At 45.3% G+C, this 26,164-nt stretch overlaps 1 protein-coding gene across 2 annotated transcripts; it reads right to left on the reverse strand.

Annotated features, from left to right (window-relative positions):
- Nucleotides 1–3,922: 3,922 nt before the first annotated feature.
- On the reverse strand, nucleotides 3,923–17,739 carry DYRK2 (dual specificity tyrosine phosphorylation regulated kinase 2). 2 transcript variants are annotated; one of them, XM_057556149.1, is made up of 3 exons: nucleotides 17,275–17,739; nucleotides 16,560–16,708; nucleotides 3,923–9,490 (listed from the first exon to the last, which is right to left on the reverse strand). In XM_057556149.1, exons 1-3 carry the CDS (start codon nucleotides 17,321–17,323, stop codon nucleotides 7,883–7,885), a joined length of 1,806 nt encoding a protein of 601 aa, XP_057412132.1. In that variant the 5' UTR covers nucleotides 17,324–17,739; the 3' UTR covers nucleotides 3,923–7,882. The 2 variants fall into 2 exon arrangements, with proteins under 2 accessions (XP_057412132.1, XP_057412133.1); XM_057556150.1 differs by lacking the exon at nucleotides 17,275–17,739 and adding an exon at nucleotides 10,060–11,433 and having other exon boundaries at nucleotides 16,560–16,673.
- Nucleotides 17,740–26,164: the final 8,425 nt, after the last annotated feature.

Genomic DNA, 26,164 nt, shown 5'->3' on the forward strand with positions numbered 1-26,164 from the left:
CCAGGCTGGCCTACGTTTTTTGGCTTAGCTGACCTCCATAATCCCCTTTTCCCATCTTTTTTTTTTTTTTTTCTTTTTTACAAACTCTTTTTTAAACATAAAATTCCTGAAAAAAATTTAATTGAATTAATAAATGAAATCTGACTCAAAGGCCTCAAGTTTCAGCAAGAGATAAATAGTTTGCTAGTACTTTATAATAACTCTGTAACGAAAGGCGTTTTCACCTTTCTCCTTTCTCCAACAAATCAGAGACTGTAATTCCTTTTGATGCAATGTAACAAGTCAGACACTAAAAGAGCAACAGCTACTTTTTATGCACAAAGAAACACCACTATTATTTCTACCTTAATATTCCTGCATCCTAAAAAGTCCTCCAATCCGTCCTCTTTCTAAATCTGCATTCCTGCCCTTTGGTCTCATCTGCCGTCTCTTGCAAACACTTCACATTGGTCTTCCTTCACCTACTCTGACCCTTCTCAGCACATTCTGCTAAAGACAGCCAGGGAGCATTTTCCTCCTTAATACCCCGTGCTTGCTTGCACATAGGATAGAGACCAAAACCTTTGACGGCACCTACAAGGCTTGGCATGGCCTGGGGCCCGACTACCTCCCCAGCTTCGTATCCCACCAAGTTCTCTCATTCTTGTGGTTCTTGCGAGTGCCAGCTGCAAGGACCTACCTCTAATCGCTCACACACCCCTTACTTCCTTAGCCCAGCGTTTCTGTCCATGCTCTCCTTCCTCAGCTCAAAAGCTCTTTGTTCACTAGGGAAGCCATTCTTGATCCATACAAGACAATGCAACCTCCCCCCTTCCATTATCCACACGCGCAGCACCACGTGCTTTCCCTTCACAGCTCTTATTACATTTGCAAATACGTATTTTTTCATATATTCTTGTATAATGCCTTCCCAACCAGTCTAAAAACTGTAAAGATTGTACTATGTCTGTTTTGTTCACTAATATATATCATTAGTGCCTAAATAATACCTGGCATGTAGTAGGCATTTAATAAATATTTGACAAGTGAATGCAATCTACAATAGATATTAATAAGATGGATGCTACGGGTGTTTTGGTTTTGTTTTTTTAAATTTAAGCCTACTCAAGCCAAAATTTGCAATGAATTGAATTCTAGGGAAAGGGGAAATTAGGTTGGGTATCCCTCTTCAGATAAAAGGATAAAAAATCAGCCCAAACTTACCCACACACTTATTTCCTGTACATCTACATAAATTGCTTGCACACTAATCACATTTCCCCCCCAAACAACTGAAAGAAATTCAATAAGCTCTTACTTTAAATGACCTAAGCCTGCTCATGCGTTTTTGTTTTGCAAATAACACACTTCATTTTCACAAGAAATAGTCTAGATACTTAAAACTCCTCAAACTTAGGAGGGGAAATAATTTGGGATAAAAAGCAAGGAAAGACACAATATTTTTGTTTGTAAAATTGATTTATTCACAATTTGGTATTTTAAAATTGTATTTGGAATTTTAATTTTTATATATTTCCCTGGCCGGCATTCTATTTTTCTTAAAGAGGGAGGCAAAGGAGAGGAAGCCTGAGTAAGTTTGAATTTAAGAGATTTACCTGCTGCTACAGTCAGTAAAACTTAACTTTTAATCCCTGAGATTTAGTAACAAGTCAAAAATATTTTCATATATTCAAATGTAAAAAGCATATTTTAAGAACAAAAAACTAAAGAATAAAACCACTGCAGTTAATTAATCTCCCCACATATGGCAATATAAGTCCCTCTTTCTTAAATTAACAGAGGGGTGTGTACACAATGCATTTTAGTTATTAGATGAGCCAAAAGAGACTATGATGCTCTAGTCCTCAGTTTTTTTGTAGTTTCTCCCCTTTTAAAAACTATTCCTGGAAACCGATACAATTTATTCAAATAATAGAAATGCCCACTGCTAGCTCAAATTTTCTCCCCTTTCTAAATTTTTGGTTGTGATGTACAATTAGGGATTTTCTTTTACTGTCCAAGACAAAGTTCTTTATCTGATTGCAACCTGAGGCCCAGACTGCTTTTGCAAGGTCACTTTGGAGCAAGTCACTTCAGTTTCCTCAAATATCAAATGAGGGTAATTATAGCTCACAGGGATGTATGTATAAGGCTGAACTGATGTTCATACAACACCATGATATCTGGGTAAGCTTTCTTCATAAGGAGCAATGCCCTGGAACACATGAGAGTTATTATATATCCAGCTGCTCCCTATTATAGATGGCTGCTTAATACTCCTAAAATGTCAGCTTTCCTCAGAGGAATGAATATTAATTCATTAGTTTGCTCATTAAACTTCCTTGAGATGCAGAGGAATGGCAATTATATCCCTTCCCCCCATATACATGAAATGTAGCACAGATATTAAGGATGTGACCACGGTAAAACACTAAGTCAAAGTCAAACCGAATAAACCAAATCCTTTGCAGTAAGATGCAGATTTCTTATGTATGTGTAACACACTGGCAAGTCATTTTTCATTTTGGAAGGTGTTAAGCATTACTAATGACAAGGGTTTATTTGCCTAATGGCCCAAAGGAAACGCAGTGTAATTCAAACTTTTTTAAAACAACAATGAAAGTCACAAATACCCTTTCTTCAAATCTCTCTCTCAATGCTCTCTTTCCAAAACAGAAAAGAAACTGATTTCCCTTTTCTCTAAAAGACCAAGACCAATGCCAGCTAGGAACATCTGCCAGTGCTAGTTTGAAGGCAACTTTGAGGTTCCAAGAATATTTATTTGTGTAGTTATTTATTCCAAAAGGGAAGATCACAGAAATTCAAATAGAATGTAACATATATCAATTTAAGAAAGCGCTTTGAGAAGATCTGGTGATAGAGAATGAGTGGGAACTATCATCTGCTCTGTCAGATCTGGACAATATTTTAAATTTAAATTGCTGCTTTAGCATCAACTTTCAACTTATACATAATGTACATCTCTTAAAAAATTATATCTAAATATATTGGGTTTCTTGGTTGGTTGGTATTTTTTCACTGGGTAAGAACTCTGAGAAGGGAGAGAAGCAATTATGAAAGTCTATGACCTAGGCTATGATAAGACCGAGTCTGGGATTGGCAACTCCTACAGTATGCCCTTGTTTTAGCAAATCCCACTTCTGCTGCAGGAAGCCACAGTAATTCCTTGACTGTTGGTGGCAGGAGGGGCGTAAATAAAAATGTGAGGTAGTTCTTTCCACAAGTGGGAAATATTTGTCTACATAATATCCCTGCAATGTCTGACAAATTACCAGAGCATCTGCTTGTTGTCATCTGTGAGTAAACTCTTAGCTTGGTATTAACTGAACTTGACAAATCATGAGCTAGCTGCAGTTCACAGGCCTTATTTTCTGATCCAGCCATGACTAGAGGAGCCACTAAAACTCCCAAAAATGTGAACCAAAGAGACCACCAAGTATAAGAACTGCAAAAGCATAAGCATTAAAAAGCATATGGGGGAGCTGGTGACAGCACAGAAGAGTAATTTCCCAGGACTTGTGTATAGGAAAGAATGAAGACTGGTGGGAAATAATTTAGACTCTGCTCCCACAGCTTAACTATCAACTTGAAGGTTAAAAAAAAAGTGTTTTTTTGAGGTTCTAGCAAGATACTAGATACTAGATCTATATGATAGAGAACATAGCAGAGGCTTTATAAAGGAAAATTAACACAGAAATACTAAAGGTAGAAGAACAGAATATGCTGAGAAAAGAAAGAGTTACCTATTAAAAACTTTAGTCTTCCTGACTTGGAATTTGTACATTTATATTGAACTAATAAAAGAAAATCAGTGATTGCTGAAAAATGTTTGTATTCTAAACTCTCTCCAGGCTACCAGACCAAGACTGATACCAGAAATAGATCAGGAGTAAAATTATAGTTAGAAAAGGGGAGAAAAGTATAAGGTAGGACATTAAAATTTTATTCTGAAATTATCTCTGGCCACGACAATAAAATTTAACAAATATTCACTGAACAGTCTTACTCCTGTCATCAGCTGTACAATACATACAGTATCATAGAACTGGCCACTAGGATTAAAATCCACTAGAACATATTTCATGTTAAGTGGCGAGAGCAGCATCCCACAGAAATTTTTACATACATATATACACAGTCCACATTCAACCATTTTCACATATTTTCAGTACACACAGTTGCAGCATATTACAGTCACGTGTCTGAGTTGTTGCTCGATAGAAACCCAAGCCACTGCCTAGACATAACTGTAGCAGTTGAGCTGAGTATAGTTACAATTAATTTCATCTATGTCCATAGCAGAGAGATGTACAAGCCCCTAAGAAACAGAGAGTTCACAAATACTATTTTTTTTTTAAATGCTACCACAGCATTATGTTGGGCAATATTAAAACCTTTACCAACCTAATCAGTTTTTTTTTTTAAAGTCTTCTGCTTACCAGAATATTCTTGATGAAAAAAATTACAAAAATGAATGCTCTCTTGAAAATAATTCACACTTTGAAGATTCCAATATGGCCCAATGCTACTGATGCCTAAAGTGTTTCCTAACATTCTGATGGAGTCCTTCCACATGACTCCAAACCACCTAGTAAGTTTAAAAGTGGCTTAAGTGCCTTGCACCCAAATTGTAAAAATCCCTGGCCATCCTTGCTAGAGCCAGGCACATATAAAAGGAATGCACTTTGGTTCATACCAAATGCCCTGGGATTAATCACACTATAAAATTAAATGGTTTGAGGTAAATTTTTACAAATACAGTTGATTTTTGTCTAGTGTTAGCATAACAAAAAAAAAATATCGTTTAAAAAATCAGTCTGATGTTAAGATACAACAAAGACCATCTTTAACCCCTTAAACATAGGAATTCCCTGTGTAACTAACCAGTGGTTACCTTTTTCGGTGCCTGACGATGACTTCACGCCTTACGGTTTCTATTAAGGCCTGTAAGTAACTGGATGTTTAAGACAGATGTATCTTTGCAGAGGTGGGTTCCATCTAGTATTCAAAGAGTTAAAGAGGCCAAAAAATGCATGCCCTACAACATGGCATTCAGAACAAAAGGCACATTGTTATCACTAAGGGCACAATTTCTCCTCTACTGTTAATCTACACTGTCTTGCATCACTGTTGTTCCACTGTTGTAGCAATACACTTAAGTGGTAATGCACGCTCTGGGGGTGCAAGAAACGGAGCCAGATGAGACCGCAACCAAAGACAAGACCACACTGTGCTCTTCCTAAATCTGAAAACAGCTCAGACATCCCTAGACAATGGTAACCTGTGAGACCAAGGACTGTTTCCAAGCCAACTCCTAGTAGCCTATCGGAGCCCTTCATTTGTGTTTTAAAATCACAACGATGCAACAGGTATTTTTTTTTTTGACATTATAATTAAGCTAGAATTAAAAAGCAGCTCTATCACTAAACACTGAACATGGCGGCTCTTGTGAATAAGGGAAATTTCCCTGTATTTAGGGGGTGCGGTGTTGGGGGAGCCCCAATAGTGCTGCACATTATAGTTTGGCTTAAAAGTTTCCGGTTACATTTGTGAATAAAGATAGTCACAAATGCATTGTTGGCATCTTAAGAACCAGTTTTGTGTGGTGAGGGAGAAGACCAGCAGTATTAGCCCATTTATAAATTTTCACAAGGATAATCATTTTATAGGGATATTCATATTAATGGCAGGCTCAGGTTCATATATTTAAAACTAAAAGTGAAAATCTCGAGAGTGGATACGATGGAAGAGGAGTGCTGGAATGGGAAAACAGCCTTAATGTTTTTGTTTATTTTAATGACTTAAAGATGCTAACCATCATTAAGAGGCTTGCGGTTTTACAAAGCCACTTCTTATGCCTTTAAGCCAAAATTTTAATAATAAATACACAATCTTTAAATTCTAGAAGCCACTGATGGGGGGGTATCATCACATGAGCATCATTTAAAATGCAACTTACTAACATTATTGCACTTCCACAGATTACACAGAAATGTGTACAACAGGCTAAAGAATTTGACTAGGGGAAAGAAGCTATAATTTCTAAAAACAGAAGCATAAATTATCAGTGACACCCTTAAATAGTAAAGCAAATATCAACACCACTATCTTATTAATAAGCTAATCTTATTACTGATTTTTTTTGGCAAATATCTGTAATAGTTCCTGAGCATTTTTCTCCACCATCAACTGACAAAGCCTCAAGATAAGTGAAGTGTTTTGTTCAAAACTACCATTTTTTTCCTTGAAAGTAAGAGAAACTGTAGGATTAATATTAAAAGAACTTAACCGGAAACTTTCTTGGCCTCGCTGGGGACCATGCTTTAAGTACTTGTAAATCAATTTACAGGCAATCAATACAATAATATCTGTGCATATAAAAGAGTATTTATCCTAATTTATACTACCCAAAACCTATTGTCCAAACAGGCAGAAATCTTTCTATATTAAATTGCACATACTAAAAAATTTTTTCCACGTGCCTTGGAATTGATATATATCACTGCTCATATATTAGTGATAAAATACTGAAATTTTCACTGTGAAAATAATTATTATTCAGAGGAGAAAATATTCTTTTACCTAACTCTCACTTTTCCAGGTAAAGTGTCATTCCCACAAAAACAATCAGTGCAATCCAAACGAAAGTAAAATAAAACAGAGGAATGCAATGTCTGTGGTTCTTCTAATGATGCATAGAGTAAATCAAACCATTTAACTTGAGGCTGAACTGTTCCTCCTTCGAATTTGTTGTTAAAATTGGCCTTGCTGAACAAGCACAATGACTTCTGTTCATGAAGAGGATTTTCAACCCTCTCTCTTTTTAAAGAGTTGATGTTTTCCCAGGCTAAGAGAACCTTACTGTGGCACGTGAAAAGTGTGAACTCAGTCTAATCTGCTAAACCGTCTTTGGAGCTATGGAAATCCCCACCTTAAGTAGCTAGGCTGTTCTTTTTTAAACTGGAACATGAAAAGATGGTCATAATCACAGCTAAAATGTCTCTATTCTGTATTAGGAGTCTGGGATATATATTTGAAGGAAGAAAAAGAAATTAAATGTAAGCAACAGATGTGTGGTGAAAGAAGAACAGCAGGGAGAAAAGCAAAGAGACGGGAGGAACAGTTCATGTAATACATTTCTAAATTTAGGTGCAAAACCAATTTTTTTAAACAAGGCTTCTTTGCAAAACAGCTCGCTGATCACACTGGAGAATCTGGAGGAACACACGTTTCCATTCATCCACCAGGTCTGCTTGGCTGGCCGTTAGAATGTCAGAATGCTAACTGGGCATTTCAACTGTGGGGATTTGATTTTGTCTTTGAGCACTATTTTAGGGGAAAATCTCTAAGGTGCAGCTTTTCTTAGAATATCATTTTCATCCTGACCATTCTCCTCCCACCATCACTACCACCTGGGTAACTTATGGCAAACGAAAGCTGGACAGGCTGCACCTGTGCATGAACCTGAAGCGTGGAGAGAGAAGGGGGGCCTTCGGAGGCAATCACCTTGGGGAGAATATACTATGAACCATGAACACGTAGTGAATGTCTTTGACACCAATCTGTAGATGCGCGGCAGTCATGATGTAATCAATGGCCTGCCACTGATGTTTATTACTCTGCCACACTAAATACAGTAAGGCTCATCGTACTTTTAGAACACAAAAACAGTTTCAGAAAGTATAAAAACTTAAAGCATTGTCCCCATGTATTTTATAAAAACAAAACAAACAACTTTCTTACATTAAAATAAGTGCCAAAAAGATACAAATGAGTCGAGTTATTGAGCAAATAAAAACAGGTCTGAGCTACTCCTTTTCAACCCAGTAAGGCTCAGCAATGTCGTATCTTTCAGAATTACCAGCATCGGGGGGTACTGAGCTCAGCTAACAAGTTTTGGCAACACTGTCCTCTGCTGAATATTCCCATTGGCATCCGTCATCTGTGCCAAATTAGTCCTCAGTTTGGAAGCTGAGCTGGAAGGTGGAGGTAACTTGGAAATGGATGTGATAGCACCAGTGCTCTCGGTGATCCTTTTCACTGACGTCTTCTCCCCCGTTGGAGGCTTTGGCAGCCGCCTCCTCAGCCAGGGATGCCGCAAAGCCTGGCCAGGGGTCATGCGAACCGCAGGATCCCATTCCAAACACTGTTTCAAGAAGTCAAGGAAAAGGGGATCGTCACACCCCTTCAGTGCATTCCCCCACTCTCTGCTCTCCGGTGGGCCCCTCAGTTTCCCCCTCCGGGAACGGCCTCCGTTGAGAACCACGGAGCCTTCTGAGAGAGTCGTGACGGTGCAGTAACGGGGATAACCCTTGGAGCTCACAAAATTTTTGGCTCGTTTGGATGCATCCAGCAGTTTCTGGGAGGGCATGCCCAGCAGTTCAATCATACAGGCCAGCTGGTCCCCTTCATCTTCCCCAGGCAAGAGGGGGTATCCAGTCAGGAGCTCCGCTAGGATGCAGCCCAGGCTCCACATGTCGATGGGCATGCCGTACCTGGCGCCGAGGATCACTTCCGGGGCCCGGTAAAAACGGGACTGGATGTATGTGTAGACCCGCTGATGCTCGTAACAACTGGAGCCAAAATCAATCACTTTAATCCCGCTTCTACCCTGCTGCTTCAATAAAATGTTCTCGGGCTTCAAGTCACAGTGAATTATCCTGTTTTTGTGCAAAGCATCCAGGCACTGCAGGATGGAGTGGGCGAACTTGCGAACCAAAGGCAGGCTGAAGCCCTGGAACTTGTTCTTCTTGATGAGCTCGTAGAGGTTCATGCTGAGCAGCTCGAACGTCATGCAGATGTGGCTGCGGAAGGTGAAGTTCTCCAGCATGTGGATGACGTTCATGGCGTTGTCCTTGTCCTGCTTCCGCAGGTGCTCCAGGATGCGGATCTCCTCGGCCGCCTGCCGGTGGAAACGCTTCTCGTTCCTCACCATCTTCAGGGCCACGTGCTGGTGGACTTTGTGGTCGTAGGCCTTGACCACCTGCCCAAAGCTCCCCTTCCCAATGACCTTGAGGACCTCGTACCTGTAAGCCACGTGATCGTGAGGCACCTGCACGTAGGATCCCTGGTCATCGTCGTAGCCACCGTTGTTCGGCCCGCCTGTCATGCCCTGGCGCTTCTTTGCGTTTGGACCCAAGAAGTATATTTCAGGGTAGCTGAAAATCTCATGGTGTTCAAAGCTGCTTAGTTTCTGCATGTATTGCTTCATCGCTTGCTCGGGTGTCATGGGGGTGGCTTTCACCTTCCCCATGCCTTCCAGAGACTTCAGAGAGGTGGAGCTCCCCTGCCGCCTGTGGATGCTCTCCAGCTGCCGCTCCGGCACCGCCGGCAGCCCCGTCTTGCCCACCGCTGTAAGCCCATTTGGTTGTGTTGTGAGCACTGTCCGCTTGTTACTGTTGTCCTCAAACAGCTGCTGAACCTGGATCTGTCCGTGGCTGTGGCTGCCGACGTGCAGGTGGTCATTCATCGTGTGCTTACTGCCGCCAATCTGTAATTCAGGAAGGGCACATCAGGAGAATGGAAGACGTCTGTCTGTTCGAAAGGGATCTTGTATAAATCGGCGCCCACCCCCACCTTTACAAAATCCAATTCGGTTTGAATTTACGGCCAGAATCGGGTTTCTTAAATGGAAAGGGTTGCGCACGCAGGAGGGACCTCACGCACACGCCGGCAGGGAGAGGGGACGTGACGTGGACAGCCTCAGACAGAAATAAAGGCAGAAGAGGTTGGGGGGCTGGCTGGGGAAGGCTATCCAACTTGGGATCCGGAAGAAAAAGACCCCCATAGCTGCTACACGTAACAAAGAGTCTGCTGTACGTGTTTTCGGGGCTCTTAGAGTAAGTCCTCAGGGGAGGCAGAGACCATGCTTCTTGCTCATCATCCTCTACCTAAGATTTAGCACAGGGCCTGGGATATCATAGAGGTGCCGTGCAGCCCATACTCGATATCAAGATGAAAGAGGATACAGAAAAAGCACGAACACGTCAGCACTCTACTGGCTCTCCCGCCCCCAGATCGTAACATTTTTCACACTTCACTTAGTAGCTTCTTTATTACCGTGAGGGCAGGGACCAGGTCGGTCTTGTTTACTACTCCTTCTCCAGTGTTTAGCTCTATTCTGAGAACACTACTGTCTTCATTCTCGGTCTTCTCCACTACCTGAAAATCAAACTAATTACACCTAGGAAAGTGCATGATCCAGAAGCAAAGAAAATTGTACTTTTAGGCTGGAAAGTTTCCCATGTAGATGTGCACTCTGTAGCATCTTGTAAACCCCAAACCTATTTTTAAGTTTCTGGGCTTCACTGGCTGTGATGACCATTTAAGGCCATTCAGCCCAACAATCCAGCCGCCACCCTCTTTTGGGCCTTCCTTTGGTCAATGGCTTGGCTCTCTCAAGACATGTATTTCTCCCGGCTGCTGGGATACTCAGCTTTCTGACAAGGAATACAAAGTAGCCATTTCTATTTCAGGCACACATGCCATCCACAAACATTCCTGTCTGAACAAAACTGATGGCATAAGCCAAGGGGCCCCAGCGTTCCTACTGAGAATCTACTTGGGATTTCTTTCAAGCATTATTATGGCCAAGAGGTGAGGGGTAGAAGAGGAGTAGCAGCCAGGATCCCCTCCCAGTTAGGAATTCTTGCCAGCCTCAGACAATCACTCACAAGTCTTAAAAGCATCCCACTAGATGATTTTTATACGAAAGCTTCAAGATCAACTTGCCATTCACAATCTATCTCATTCATTCAGCCAGTGTTAGCTGAGGTCTAACCACACATGTGGCAGAGTCCCTGCCCTTTAGGAGCTTACAATCAACTAGCTGAAGTCCTCTACTGTCAGTATTTTTCCCATCATCTCCTCCTAAATCCTACCTCTTGGGCTTTACGTATCACTAAATGCGTAGAAGTGCTCTGTATATGTAATATCATAATTCAGGAAGTGGTTTGGGACTACCTAGATTATAAAATGAAATTCCAAGTCCTTCTTACTAGGAGACCAAGACCTTCAAATTTTCTTTAACTGACACACAGCATGCACAGGACTATCTGAGGTATGCACTTTCTCTCTGCAATCTTCTAAAACAAAGTAGAATATAGTATAGTACTTGGGCCTGTCTGAAGTATGACTTCATTGACTGAGAGATTTTATTTCTCAGATTTCTGGAAGACTTCTAGTTGAACCCTTTCATTAAACTCACAGATGATATTCCATGCTAAGTGAACTTATCTTCTGTCAGGTAGCTGGACAGGTTATTTTATCCTCGTTCTATGCCAAAAGCAAAGCAGTTCATAAAAAGGCATTCGGAAGTCCTGGGTATATACACAAGTAGTACAGGCTTGTCCATGGATTTTTGTTCCCAAGCCTCACTTCTGAGCCTCTCCTCCTCTCCACTATGGTCTTTCAAGCACCAGGGAATAAAAGGACCTGAAATTAGAAATACATGTCTCCTAGAGAACCATTCTCTTCAGGGCAGCTTGGAGAGATTTCAGAAGAAAAACCGATGTTACCAGTATACATGCTACAAAAAGCATGAGGCTTCACTGGGGACAAAATTAACGTTGGGGCTTTAGGAACTCCTAAAAGGAGGACAAAGTAAAACGTTCTGAGCTTCAGAAACCAACTTCAATTTTTGCAAGGGCAATCTTAATATTCTGCATAATTCAAAATACCATCAAAAAAAGCTAAGTGACTAGAACTAAAGAGAGTTTGCCAATTAACTGGATCACCGCCTGTCTTTCCAACTACCTTCTCTTGGTCTCCTCCACAGCAGCAACGAAAGAGGGTTCCAGACTTCCCCAGGGTTCAAGCCTCAAGTCGCTGGTGGCTTTTCACTCCCGTAACTCTCCCTGGTCGACTGTGACCACAGCCGGGGCTCCAGCAACCCCCCAGGGGCTGACATCCGCCACATGTGCACCTCTAGCTCAGAGGAGCCCGATCTATGTCTCCCGAGCTCAAGACACCCCCTGTATCCGACTCCAGATCAGCTACCTTTCCCACAAGCAACTCAAACTCAACTCACGCTTTTTCTACCAAAACCATTCCCTCCTCCCACAACCCTCAATTTCTGGTCAACAAAAGGCTTCACCCCCGAATAATCACTCTTGTCTCCACGTCTCCCACACCTTCCCAAGTCACTGCAGAGCCCCGTCATGCCTATCTGCCCCACTCCCCCCCCACTGCCCTCCATCCACGCTGCCTCACCTCACACTCCTGCTGTCTCTCACTGGGACAACCGAAGCAGCCTCTTAACATGTCCCCTTGCTTCTAAGTCTAGAATTCCTCAAGTCTCTTCTCTCCACGATGCTTCTGGAGTTACCACTGAAAAGTGTCACTCTGACACTGCCCTTGCTTTTGCTTAAGGCCCACACAGGCACCCCATTTCCACAGATAATATGAGACCTCACAGGCAAGAACCTGAGGTTCTCAAATGTAGAGCCTATAGGACCCGAGTCCTTCCAGTATCACCCGCCACTGTCATATTCTCTCCGAGAATAAGCTGGATTCCCCAAGACCCATGGAGACACCACGCTCTTTTACACTCTGTTTTTGGGGAGGTTATGTTTGGTTAGGTGCCCAGGGATTTTCAATTAGATGCACGGGAAATGAATCCCAGCTCCACCACTTACTAACTGTGTCACCTTGGTCAATTTACTTAATCTCTCTAAACCTCAGAGTCCTTATCTGTAAAAACAAGGTAACAAAGCTACCTCATTAGGGCCATTAGGAGGATTAAATAAGGTAAAAGAGATAGAGTGCTTAGTATAGTACTGAGTAAAGGAGAGCTAGAATTATTGTCCTTTCCAAATGCTGCTTGGAATCTCCTTCCTAACCAGGACTACGTGGTAAACTCATACTCACCCTTCAATGCGCAGTTCAACTCTCACCTCTTCTGTGAAATGGTCCCTTTCCCTTCCAGGGTGCTTATAGAGCACTGATATATTAAAACACTTATTTCGTTTTACATACCTGTTTTCACACCTGATGTACCCACCTGGCTGTGAACAATTCCAGGGTGGGGTCACCTCCTATCTTTTTAAGTCCTTATGGACATAAACCCAACATACAGTTAAGTACTCAGTCAATTTCTGTTGAGTGGAAGAACGCATGTCCATCACTCCTTGTTAACTCTCACCTCTCTGAGTTATTCTTAAGAACTTAATAACTCTTAATAACTCGAGTTATTCTTAAGAACTACCTTTGTACCTTCATAAGAAAACATGAAATTAACACCCAGGGAATTGGGACTTGTCTCCAGTGACCCAAGTCACAAGATGTTAGGCTTGCATTGCATCAGCAGAGACTTGGAAGCAAATGACAGCCCATTAAAGAGTACTTGTAGCAGAAGAGATCAACTAAACACCTAAAAGTGACATGTGGAATCTTAAAAACTTTCCAGATGTTAGGGAGATTCATTTTAGAGGCGCTAGTAAAGGATGATTTTGAGTCTTAAACTCTGTGGGACTCTACAATCACAACCCAGGTCAGAAGCGCAATTAACTGATCTATAAAAAGGGAGGAAAAAAGCCCTAGAAATGCCAAAACATTTCCACAATACATATGCCAGGACGACACCATAAACTTAAGAATGTTTAAAACCTCTCACTCACTTTTTCCTATTTGCCAATGCCTACCTAGCACAGTGCCTCTCAAATTTAAAAATACTGATGAATGTAATTGTTAGATACCTACAACGTATGGGTTGAAGCAGAGAGACCTCCAAAAGCCCTCTTTGACCATGATACATTTTAGCATTAAAAATTATGTAAGAACAATAGTCTAGTCAATTTGGTAGTTTTAATGTCTTCCAAAAATAAAAGGGAAAACAGCACATACTTCACTGTGCTAACATTTCTGAGAGTTTTAAAACTTTGCTGAAGTCATCTTAGAAATGCTGTATAGAGTTATGGGAATAGAACTGAGTCCAAAAAGATTGGAATTCTAGCTCCTCCTCAAACACATTGATGGTCTGTGTGGCCCTGAGTCAAATGTCTTTTTCTTCTATCAAACATAACTGTTTTTTTTTTTAATGGGAATATTCATTCTTCTTTAACTCCAATTATTTTATAAAGGTAAAACTGGTAATTGGAGAGTGCTTTAAATATTAAACAGTTATGAAAGTGACACAATACTAATATTTCAGAATTTTAAAAATAAGCACATTAATATCTCCCAGACAACATTAAAAAGAAAAAAACTAATAGGAATCAGAATAGTTATTGGGTACATTTTTAGGACAGAGATAAAATGACTAAGTATAATATATCCACAGAGATAGGGTACAAAAGGTCAATGCACTTTATCTACCAACTACATCATTTACAAGAGAAAATATGGGCAAACACAACGAGATTATTTTCCTCTCCGTAATGCCCTTCCCCCTACCCATTCAAAAATAGCTCTTCCTAGTTGTAACTGCTGTGAAATTAAAAACTAAAAGCTTACAGAAATCTGAAAGACATATGGACGCATGGATCTGCTAAGGTTCTTGCATTTGTAACAAAACTAATACAATTTCCTAGAATTAACGGTCAAGCAGTGTGTTAAAGCTGGACTCAGGAGGGCCTGGGCTTTAGCTCCAGCCTTGATAGGAATTGGCTCAGGAGTCTTGACCAAACCAGTTCACTTGTCTGACTCCTTCCTCATCTGTAAAATGAAGGAGTAGAACCAGATAAACTCTGTGGTCCTTTTACTTGCCTGTTTGAGGAAGTCTGCAGTGCTGTGCAAATAAAATCAAAACTAAAGAACAACCAAAACCCAAATTCATGCTTTCAAAACCAAGCTTCTAATGATCAACAGCTTACTGAAGTTCAGGTAAGTTAATCACAGGTAAATCTGGTAGATACCACAGCAAAATATAAGCACCATCATTAGGAGTCCCGAGAAGCACCCACACATCTTTTCATTTCTGGTCCACCACAGGCTATTCCTCTAGTATCATTTTCTGTCATCTCATTACATATTTCAGTTGTAAAGAGGCTCTGATCAAGCAAAGCCCACCCTTACATAACTGGAAGCCGGATGCAAACCAAGTAGTATTTCTTTTCCAGGTCATACCAATTCATGTGATTACATTCACACATGGAAAAAAACTGGATGTTTTATTTTCCAAATTGTCAGATGATTCCAAACCAAACTGAAACACCTAAACCCAATGGCAATTTCTCAACTAAAACATCACCGTGACAAGAACATTCAAGTCTAACACACAGAATCAACAGCCTACTGATGCTCTTCCATTAACCACAGCCCAACAGATTGGTTAACTTCTGTGCAGTGAATTCTTAGCCCGTGGGTCTAGATGTGTCAGGAGAGACAGAAAAGAGAAGGAGAGAGAGAGAAAGAAAATATAAGAAGAAAACATGTTCCTGGGGAACTGTGCACAGACGTCCAGGTCTAAGAGAAAATATTCCACTCTAGCCATCCGCTTATAAATTCTCCCCATAAACAAGTTTCCCCATAACACATGACCCTCAGAGCTGCTCCTCTGAAGGCTAGAAATGGCCTTTTCTGCAAGAACTTAACTTTCACTTGGCAAACAAAGCCATATCCTTAGCAAGCACCCCTCATACAGAACCATCTTCCTCTGGAAGATCCAATTGTAAACAAGACCTTGGAAGCCATCAACTCCTCCACGGCACATCTCCCCTAGGCTGGCAGCCACCATCCAAGGGCTATCTCTGGGAGCCGAGAAAAGGTATGGACTGAAGTCCAGTCCAGTCTACGGCCATACCACCCTGAACGCGCCCGATCTCGTCTGAAGTCAAGTCCAGCTTGCTGATCTCTGCAGCCACCAGCCCCGCGCCGAGCTCCCAGTTGCCTCTTGGCCCTCTGAGGGACCACAGCACCTGTCAGGTGCCCATCCCTTCCCACCTCCTTCCGAGGCAAAGCCGGCCCTTTTCTTGTGAATAATATCCAACTGCAGAATCCTACAGGGGTGGCGTGTTGTTTTGACTGCTGCTGCGGCTCTTATTTTTGTTAATGTTAATTACAATTTCTGCTGTGCTCAAACCTGTAGCACTCATAAAACATGCTTCCACACGCGGAGGACAATTGTCGGTGCTCCCTGCTGGGTAGAGCCAGGCCCGGGACGCTCTTTGGGGCATCGATTTTCCGGGCAGGACGGCCTGGCTGTCCCCTAACACATATGTGTTTCTATAAATACCCACTACCCAACGTGGTGGTGGAGGGGCAGGGATGTTTATCGGGTCAGGGAAAAGGAGCTCGAGGAAGCAAGGACGGGAAAAAAAGGGGGAGGGGGAGCGAAGAGAGAAGGAAAGCGACCAGGAGGAAGTTCCGAGGAAGAGGAGCGCAGGGGTGGGCGGGCTCCGGAGGGGAAGTGAGGGGCCCATGCCACGAATCCTCCTTTGTGGCTGCGGCTTTGGGCTCGCTCAAGTTCCAGAGGGCGGCGTCCCGGAGAGGCCACTGGCGTGGAGACACTCGCACTTCGACCTCTCTCCCCTCTCCCGCCCGCATTATCCCCCAAGTCCGGGCGCCTGTGCCCCGGGCCCCTCCCGCCCCTCTCTCCCCGCCGCCCGCGGCCTGGGTCTTACCGTGTGGGCTGCGGTGGCAGCGTTGCTGGCCCGGAGCGGCGGCAGGGCGATGGGGGAGGGCGGGCCGGTCCCCACTCCGCTCCGGGGGGCCCCCGCACCGAGCCCCGGGGAAGCCTGAAGCTGGCGAACGGCGCTGTCCCCTCCTCGGCCTGGCAGCCACGCGCGGGAGGAGACAAAAGAGGGTCAAGGGGGAGAAAGTCACCCGGACCTGGTGGCCCCGCCCCACCCCTCCAGGCTGCGGAGCCCGCTCTCCCCGGGGCAGAGCCGGGGACCGTGAACGCGGGCGTCCCGGAGCGGCAGGAGGCCGGGGACGCAGACACCCGGCGCTCCCGCGGGGCGGGGCTCGGGCGGCTGCAAAGTTAAGTCGGGCCCCTGGCGCGCGAGCGAGTTCGCGACCCGGCGGCTCACGTTGCGGGCGGCCGCAGGCCTGGAGCAGGGCTGGACTGCCGACCCGGGCGCCGCCGCCTCGCAGAGTCCCGGGCGGGGGAGGCCCGGGACGGCCCCCGGCCGGCTCGGAGGAGCTTCGGAGCTCGCGTGTAACAATGAGCGGAGCCGAGACGAGGGCGCGCCGTCCGCCCGGGGGACCCCGCTCCGCCCCGCCGCGGCGCAGACTTTGTTCGAGGTCCCGCTGGTAGCGGGAGCCCGCGCCACAAGGGCTGGCCCGGGGGCCGCGGGGCTGCGCGCCCGGGGCGGCGCGGGACCCGGGCCTCCTTACCGGTCGGGTAGGCGGCGGGAGCGGCGGCCGAAGGTTTCCTGGTTAACATGGCCGCTGGAGAGGAAAATGCATCTCAGGGCTGCCGTCTCCGTCTCCGCCACCGCCGCCGCCGCCCGTCCTACTGCTACTTCTCGCGGCCGCCACCGCCGCGCCTCCTGGTCGCCCCTCTCGCGGATCTCCGGCTCCTCCTCGCCGCCTCCCGTCAGCTACAGCCAGACACACACAGTCCGCTGCATCCCCTCGGCCCGGGCCCGCCGCCGCGAGCCCCCCGCTCTCCTCGCCGCCGCCGTCCTCCTCTTCCTCGGGCGGCCGCAGCACCCTCCGGCCCGTGCACATGCCTCGCCCTCCCCGGCGCGCCGCTGGCCTCCCCGATTCCCTCACATAGGGCGCGGGGGAGCTGGCTGCGCCGCCTCGGCCGACTGGCTCGGGAGCCTCCTCCAGGGCCCGCGCACGCGCGCCCCCGCGCACACTCGCCCGGCGCCCGCGCACCGCGCGGCCGAGAAGGGCAGCCCCGCCCCCGCTCCCTCAGCCACCGGGCAGGCCCCGCCCCCGGACTCCCCCACCCCACCCCAGGCCGCGCCACACACTCCCGCGCACACCCCTCCCCGACCCAGCCGCCCACGGGAGTCCCTCCCACCCACTCCTCCTCCCCAGCACGCACCCCAGTCGTCGGCATGGCCACCCCTCCACTCCCCCGAAAACTCTGCAGCCTCCGCTCGCCCTTGGCCTCCCCCTCCGGCCATCTGCACGGTTCCCCTGCTGACGGCCTTCTCCCCTCCCCGGCCTCGCCCGCCCCTGCAGCACCCCTCCCCTTCCCTGCAGCGCAACCTACCATTGCTTCCCTCCCACCGAAATCACTGCAGAGACCCCCCCTCCCCTTGCGAGCGCACCCCCAACCATATATGCATTTTCAGCTTTCCGAACCTGATGGCTGCTCACAGACAATACTGCCCCCCCTCCCCGCCTTCCGGGTCCCAGTGGCTTAAGCACCTCCTCTCCCCAGCTGATCAGGTAAATAACTTAGTTGTGCCGGGGGTCACCTCGGTAAGGAAAGTCCAACCCTCTGGAGGGCCGCGCCTTAGCCTGGGGACCCCGAGTGTGGGCCAAGGAGGGGGCTGCCCTCCCACCTCCACCTCCACCACACAGTCCCTCCCCGATTTACTGACACCAAGTGACCGCTCTCCAGTCTCTAGGACAAGGGGATGCAGAGAGGCGCGTGTGGATGGTTGCCGGGGAAGCAGTTGGCTGTGGGTTGCTAGGCAAAAATAAACATCAGAGACGCCTCCCATTTCCTTACAACTCCGAGCCTTTCCCCTGCGCGGCCACTGGGAGAGGTACACCTTCCCGAGCGACACCTTTAATTCCTCTCCTCCCCAGACACAAGTCTTTTTCCCCTTCCCATCCAAGACACGGAGAATTTCCCTGTCCTTTGAATTTGCCACATACAGCCTCTCTTTCCCTTGCAGACTGAAAAACTACTTGCCCATCTCACACCCGCGTCCTGCCGTCTGTGGCACATGCCTTTGTCCAAAGGTCACAGGTTTTGTCACTTCAACGGGAGGTGGGGGGGGGGGGAAGCCCGGCAATTCCGGATGACAGAACCGAAAGTTTGCCTTGCACTTTCTTCCCCAGACGTGCCTGGTTTCTGAAGTTCTCCTGCGGACCTGGGTCCGTTATGATCTGTCCTGTGTATCTGCCGCCCCTGGCTGGACCAAGTGTGCAGGCCTGACCTAGTGCAGACTCAAATCAGAACGGGGACCGTCGCCTCTACTGTTTGCAAATTGTCATAGCAACCTCCCAGCAAGATCACCCTCAGCTAAATACAAATGCCCCAAAATGAGTGTTTCAGAGTTACAGTGTGGCCCTCTCCAGGGCTCCTACAGGGGCATCAAGGACTGAGGGTGTTGGCAGAGGGAACAGGTGGCAAAGAGTAGAACTGTGCCTAGTAATATGTCCCTCTAAAAAATCCTCTTGGTGCCTTCTCCCAATAAAGTAGAAACACAGTGAAACAATCAATCCAATAATAAACCTTTACAAAGAAGAGTGATGACCTGATCTGGTCCCAGCAAGAGATATTCCCCCTTGCTTGTCATCAGAGACTATGACATTCAAATTCACGTGGGGAAACATATTCAGTGTTCAGAATTAACTAAAAGAAAAGGGATTACTTAGCAGCAGAGTTGAAGCTAGAACTCATTTTCTGACTCAATTTAATCTCACTCTGCTCTCTGTTACCTTGGCTTTTAAGAAACATCACACCTCTTTTCCTTCCTTCCCTTTCAAACAATTATTTTCATACTGTCTTCCTTTTCTTAATGAGCGTTCCATACAACTGATGTTCAGATGAAAAATGTGAAGCCAAAAATTCAATTTTAATATAAGCGGACCCAGCTTTCGCTCAAATTATTCTTACATTACTTCAACAGAAGCTAAATATTCTCCTGCTTTTTCATGAAAAAGAAAAATGCTAACTCCTGGAAGTCATAGTGTGTGAAATCCAAATTAGAAATATTAATTTCCACATTAAACATGAAGAAAAGGAACACTGACTTGTTTTGTAAACAAAGGGACACAATGAATCATTAACTTTAATCAAAGAAAAACTGCTTGTTTAGAGAACTTTTCCTAGTATGTTGTTTTATGACACGATAAGTACAATTTCAACTTTTTATCTTCTGGTTTCTTACCTTGAGGAAAATTTGCAATTAGTCTAATATCTTTAGCTATTTTAATTATAAATGGTACACCTTTCAAAATTATATTCTTGCTGACCTCTAAATTAGTATTTACAATTGCTCGGATTTCTCTCATTTTATTAAATATTGATGGCCTCAACCTGTATTAATGTCAAATAGAAAAATGTACAAATGCACTCCCTGAACTTTCAAGGAGAATGAACTGGGTGAATTCTAGTAGGTATTACCCTCAAACTCTATTATTCTAATGCATCATTATCAATTATACTACAGTAGTCTCTGTATAAAACCCTTTCACAGATACCCTCATGTTTAATCGTCATGACCCTCATGTTTAATCGTCATGACTCATAACCAGGTCAGAGTTGTGTTGCTGTTAACAGTAACCTCCTTAGGGGGCTCCATTCAGTTAGTAAGAGTCTGGTCTTTGGTTCTTGCCCGTTGTAAAAACTCCATCTGTTCTGAATATTTATAAAAATCCAGATTCAAATGACAGGTAGGCAGGATGTAGCAGGATGAGAAAGAAAGAAACTTTGGGGAACTCAGAATGGAGTCTTGCGGATGGAAGGAAGTCGATTCTTCACTGAGAAAAGTACTGATCACAGAGAAAATTGGAAATGAACAAGAAAATTGCTGGTTTCAAAACATATTGAATCTCTTTATCCCAGGAACATTTACAAAGAATTCAGTGTGTGCTGGGCCTAGGGGATAGGATGAATCATCAGATGTCGTGGGTGAAGCTCCAGTCGGGCAATCTGTTAGGACCTCATTCTTCTATTCAGTGAAGCAATAAACAGTCAGCACCTAACATATTTTTGACACTATTCGTACTGGGGCTGCATATTTAAATAAATAATCCCTGGCTCTGGTAATGGTTATTAAGAATCACAATCCAGTAGGGGAGGCAAGACCCTTAGTGATGTGACGGGGCAGAAATCAAGGCATGCAGGAGGCACAATGGTGGCACACAGGAGGGAGTGATGAGCTCTACTTAAGGGGTGACTGGCCTCGAAAGAGCTGTGACGTTAAAGAGACTTGGGAGTTTGCCAGTCAGACAAGCCAGGCTAGGACGTTCTAGGCAGAAGGATAGGATGTGCAGAGGCACCAAGTAGAAGAAAGCATAGTGTACTCTGGGAGAAGTGTAAGCAATTCAGAATAGAGGCAGCTCGAAGTGGCAGGGAGAGGGTTGGTACTGCTATCTTTATAAGGTTAGGGATATGGATGATACATTTGGGATAAGAATTATCTGAAACTTTACCAGCTGTGGAAATGTGAAAACAAAGTACAACGTCTTTTAAAACAACTAAGGTAAATTACTAAGGAACTGCCTTATTTTGGGCAACACAGACGTGTAAGTTGGGCCTAACGCCCCTTAGAAGGATCCCGTTTACTGATGGCATCTTCCATATGTCCATCACCAAGGTCCAGAACCACCTAGAGAAGAACATCAAGACCATATGGCCTGAAGTCTAGGAATGTAACTCCTCAGATGTAGGGGGCATGGATGCCATAGCCAAATGGCCACTGGTATTTGCCTTTACCTCTGTGGCCACTGCTGGTATGGAAATCAGGAAGAAATGTCTATCAGATCACCACTCGAGAGTTGGTGATCAGAAGTGTCAGGGTTGTTTGGTGGTGTTCTGGTCAGGGTACTTACAGAGCCAGTTTCCTTAATCCTGGGGACGGGGGGTAGGGAGGAGATGCATTTGTCCCCTAGATGAGCTAGGTATCTAGAAAGACTGGGGATATTGTCCAGCATTTCTTGGGGATAGTTTATCTGCTTTTTCCAACTGCATGCTAAAGACAGAAAAGCAGTAAGCAGAGAAAAGAGAAAGCTATATCCTGGATGTGGGGAGTACTGTGCTAAAGAGCCCAGTGGGACCTCTACCTCTGACACCACCAGGACAAATGCCAGCAGAGTGGTGCCTGGTGTGTCCGGGAGCTTCAAAGGGATAAAGAGGGCCATCGCTAGGTAGGGCCCCCAGCAGCAGGCCCCCAGGCCAAGGCCTCCCACACCTCTGGCTCAACTCACTCAGTCAGCCCCCAGGAGACAGGCCCAGCAGGCTGCGCTGGGAGCAGCCATCCAGGAGCGAGCTGATTCCAGGGCACCAGCCATCATACTGGACCCTGAACCTGCTGGGGAGTGAATGAGTAAAGATAGTACAGCAACTCTAAGAGCAACTCTCTATTAGGAAGTTTGCTGTAAGAGAAACAATGTGCGATTTTGCAAACCAGATAATAGCAGGGGACAGGACCTGTGGTTCCGGGTCTTGGGATCTTTGGTGACACTCTAACCAAAAGTAATGCCATCTAGAAGCTAGGAAGGGGCCAGTGGGAAGGAGCATCATGAGAGCTGCACTGGCCATTGCTTCTGGCTTACCTTAACACAGACTCAGTAAAAAACATACGAAATGGAACACTATTTTAGCCAAGGATGGGCTAAGGGCAAACATCCACATTCAAACGTATGAACAATGAAAGTGCTGATAAACAGTGAAAAGGGACTCCACTTCTACAAAAGACCTACAAGAGTACCTGTTTTCCTTAACCGAAAGAAATCCGAAGAGGATTTTCATTTTTACAAAAAAGGCGAAAAGCAAAAATCGCATTCAGCCTTTGTTTTGCAGTGAGTCCCGTATAGAGGCATCACACACACCCCCGAGTAGTGAGAGTGGCGCCACCAAGCTCTTTCCCCTGGAACTGCATCTCCGCATCAAGCCACCGTAGCTTTGAACTTGTCTGTGAGTATCTGTGAGTTATCTCCATTTATTCTGTGCATTTGTTAGCAAGATGAGTCCTAAGGTAATTGCTTCTTTGCTTGACACCATTCCAGCTTATAAAAGGTTTCAAAGGAATGCTGTACTTTCAAATAGTGGGGGAAAACTATACATGTACGTATATAATCAATTATCAAGCTCTTACTTCATGTCAGGCATTGATCTTGGTATTTGGAACAAAGCAAATAAGTCCTTGCTCCATGGATCTTGTCTTCTAGCGCAAGGAGAATAACAAGTGATGAACAATACATATATCACAGGTCAGAGGGTGATAAGTAAGTACTATATGGAAAATGACATGATGTAAGAGGATAGGGAGAGACGGGAGATGGTACTATTTTACTTAGGGTCATCAGTGAAGGCCTCTCTGATAAGGTAACCTTTTAGCAGACAAGAAAGAAGTAAAAAGCACGCGGAAATCTCCAGGCAAAGGGCCCAGCAGATGCAAAGGCTCTGAAGTGGAAACATTTGGGACACAGCAAGAGGGCAGATGGCTGCAGCAGTGACATGGGCAAGAGCTGTGAAGTCACAGGGATAAGGTCAGAGGGACAGCTAAGACCACGTTAAGGAATTTGAATTCTACTCTGAGTGAGTTGGGAAACCAAGGCTTAGATGCTTCAAAAGGTACCAAACCAAGAGTGGAAGGTTACAACCAACCCTGCACACCCTTTATTTTTTTTACAATCTCAATGTGTATGCATGTTTTACACCTTTCCTAATTCACATTGAGCTAAGCACTGCGGAAGGCAAAGCTGACCAAACACAAGCCGTGGTCTCTATTCTGTGAGTCTCGTTTGGGAGAAAACTCACACTCCAGGAAACCTTTCAACCCCACAGTAAAGAGCACGTGTTGCATGTTTTCCTTTTGCCCCTCAGACCCACTCTTCCCCACCCTGCTCTGGGCCACACGGGGCTTTATAGATGGCATCAGTGGGCTCCCATGCCCACGGGCTTCCAAGTGGATTTAGCTAATGGAAGTTTCCGGTAAGAGACCCAAGGCTCGAGGACAATGAGGTCAAGCTCTTGATCTCCCTGGCTTTCCCCATGCCAGCCTGCCACAGACCAGCCAGGTCCCTTGACCTCAGCTCTTGTCAGACAGCCCTTTCCTACAGCTACAGCTTGGAGTTCTGGACACCATTCAGTCCCCTTGCCCCTTCAAGCCTACAGGTGGTAAAGGTTTCCTGCAGTTGCAAGCTCCATGGTCCTTCATTTTCCCTTGCTGATTTCTCTTCACCCCACCCCTACTCTTGTACATAGTCTTTTAATTAAACTCTGATTATGCCATGTTTTTTTTTTTTTGCCAGATCCTAACCAATACAGAGGATAACATATATATATATATATATATAAGTCCTATATAGTGTAGGTTATGGGATCTAGATACCATATAACTCTAGAGGGCTAGGAGAATCTGTGTTTGTTGGAAGAGTCAGAATGGGATTCCTGGAGAAGATAGAATTTGATCTGGGCCTCAGAAAATGGGCGGGCTTCTCTTAGGCAGAAGAAAAAGCACTCCCAGGCCAAGGGAATGATTCGAGGGAAGGCAGAGAAGCGGGAATCAGCACTGCAGAAGCAGCAGCCCCAAGAGTAGAGACTGGAACCGAGGAGGACAGAAAACAAGAAGGCGGGTGGCAGAGTAGGTGCACCCGGGTCCCGGACGGCAGTGGAAGCCGGACAGGAGAGCTTCCACTTGGTGTGGATGGAAACACCGGACCACTGGAGCTCTCCGAGCAGTGAGTGACCTGAGAAAAGTGCTAAGCAAGGGATGTAGATCAATTTGGCTGCAGAGTGTTAGAGAGACTGGAGTGGGGAAGAAATAGAAACTGAAACAACCAGTTTGGAGGTGGTTTCCAGAAGTAGCTGAGGGGGGTGCCACAGAGAGGCAGGGGCAGATACTGTTTATTTTGATGCCCTCTCTAGAGCCCAAGAGAGGGGTCTTTGAAATGACGAGAAGCCAGAAGTAATGGAAGGGCCAGACGTTTGCCTTGCTACCTCTGCGTTTCAAAAGCATACACAATTCTTAAAGCTGCTTATCTAAGCATTTTGCAATAAAGCTCATTAAAATGACCTGCTAAAAGTGAGACATAGTTAAGAAATAACAGGTCAGGAAAGCCTGGAATTCCAAAAGATTCCCCCATCACGTCCTTTCTTAGTGGTCTGTAGACAGGATTTGTCAACCACTCAAGGAGAAAATAAGGTATAATAAATAAGGAATAAATAGTGTGCTCTGGAGGCCAGCTTTATTAACCGTTGTCTCGTCTATGGAGAGGACTGATACACTGGCTTCTGTCTGATGTTGGGTACAGAGTGCTGAAATTCCAACTAAGGAGCACATGTCATTAAAATAAAATGCAAAAATCTGAAGACAATCCTCCCCCTCCCACCCCTTTGGCTTTATTATCTTGCTTTTAAAGAGGTATTATAAAGAGATGAAGGCGAGGGACACTCAGGTGCACCAACAGGGTATGGAGTGATCCATGCCCCGGTTCACTAAGTAGCCCTGGACATTAAGGTCCCATACACCTTGGAGGTATGGGCTGTTCCTGCATCTTTGGACCCTGTAACTCCAGGTCTCCGTAAACCAAGTCCTGAGATACAACTTTTGGTCTCCTTTGGATATATCAATAGGTCTGAGACAGGGAGAGTTCAGAGGAGTCTGGGTCATTATATAATGTTCATTATAGCCCTGCTATAATCAGGGAAACCCAAAGATGCTAGACTAACTCTGGTTCTGAGGGCTTCCTAGACCTGGGTTAGACCTGGGGTCTGAGGCTGAGGCACCCTCCCAAAGAATAGTGGTAACACCTCAGCTACCTGAGAACCCTCAAAATAATAGCTAATACTTACATATAAGCAGTATGTCCAGGCAGTATTCTAAGAACTTCAACCCTGTGAACTAATGTAATTCTAACAACCATCTTGCATGGTAGATACTGTTATTAGTCCCATTTTAGAGGTGAAGAAACTTAAGCATAGAAATGAAACTGTGGGTAATTATTAGTCAAATCCATTTCACCTGCCTTCACTAATCAAGGTTGTTTTTAAGACTTGCATGTCCTCCAAGCAGCAGTAGCCTAAACAATAAGATGTTTGCCTGAATTGTTTTAGGGGACTTGGAGTCAGCTGTGTCTAGCTGGAGCTCAGCTGGTTAGGACTAGGTAGGCCCACCGACCCTCCAACTGCGCATGCGCGAGTGTTTGCTGGGTGACCTTTCGACCTCAGAGGGCCAAAAACTCCACCCTCAGGTGGTGCTAAGCTCGTCCGTGTTTGAACATGTAGAGGCCTGGAACTTAGTTGTGCCTGCGCAGAACCACAATTACCGCCCCTTTTTCTAATCATCTTCCCGTACGCTCCCCACGCCTTAGGACCGACCTGCAACTTCACTCCTCATCCCATAAATACCCCGAGCCCCTGGCC

The sequence above is a fragment of the Balaenoptera acutorostrata genome, chromosome 11 (assembly GCF_949987535.1).
Source record: "Balaenoptera acutorostrata chromosome 11, mBalAcu1.1, whole genome shotgun sequence".
Taxonomy (NCBI): Eukaryota; Metazoa; Chordata; class Mammalia; order Artiodactyla; family Balaenopteridae; genus Balaenoptera; species Balaenoptera acutorostrata.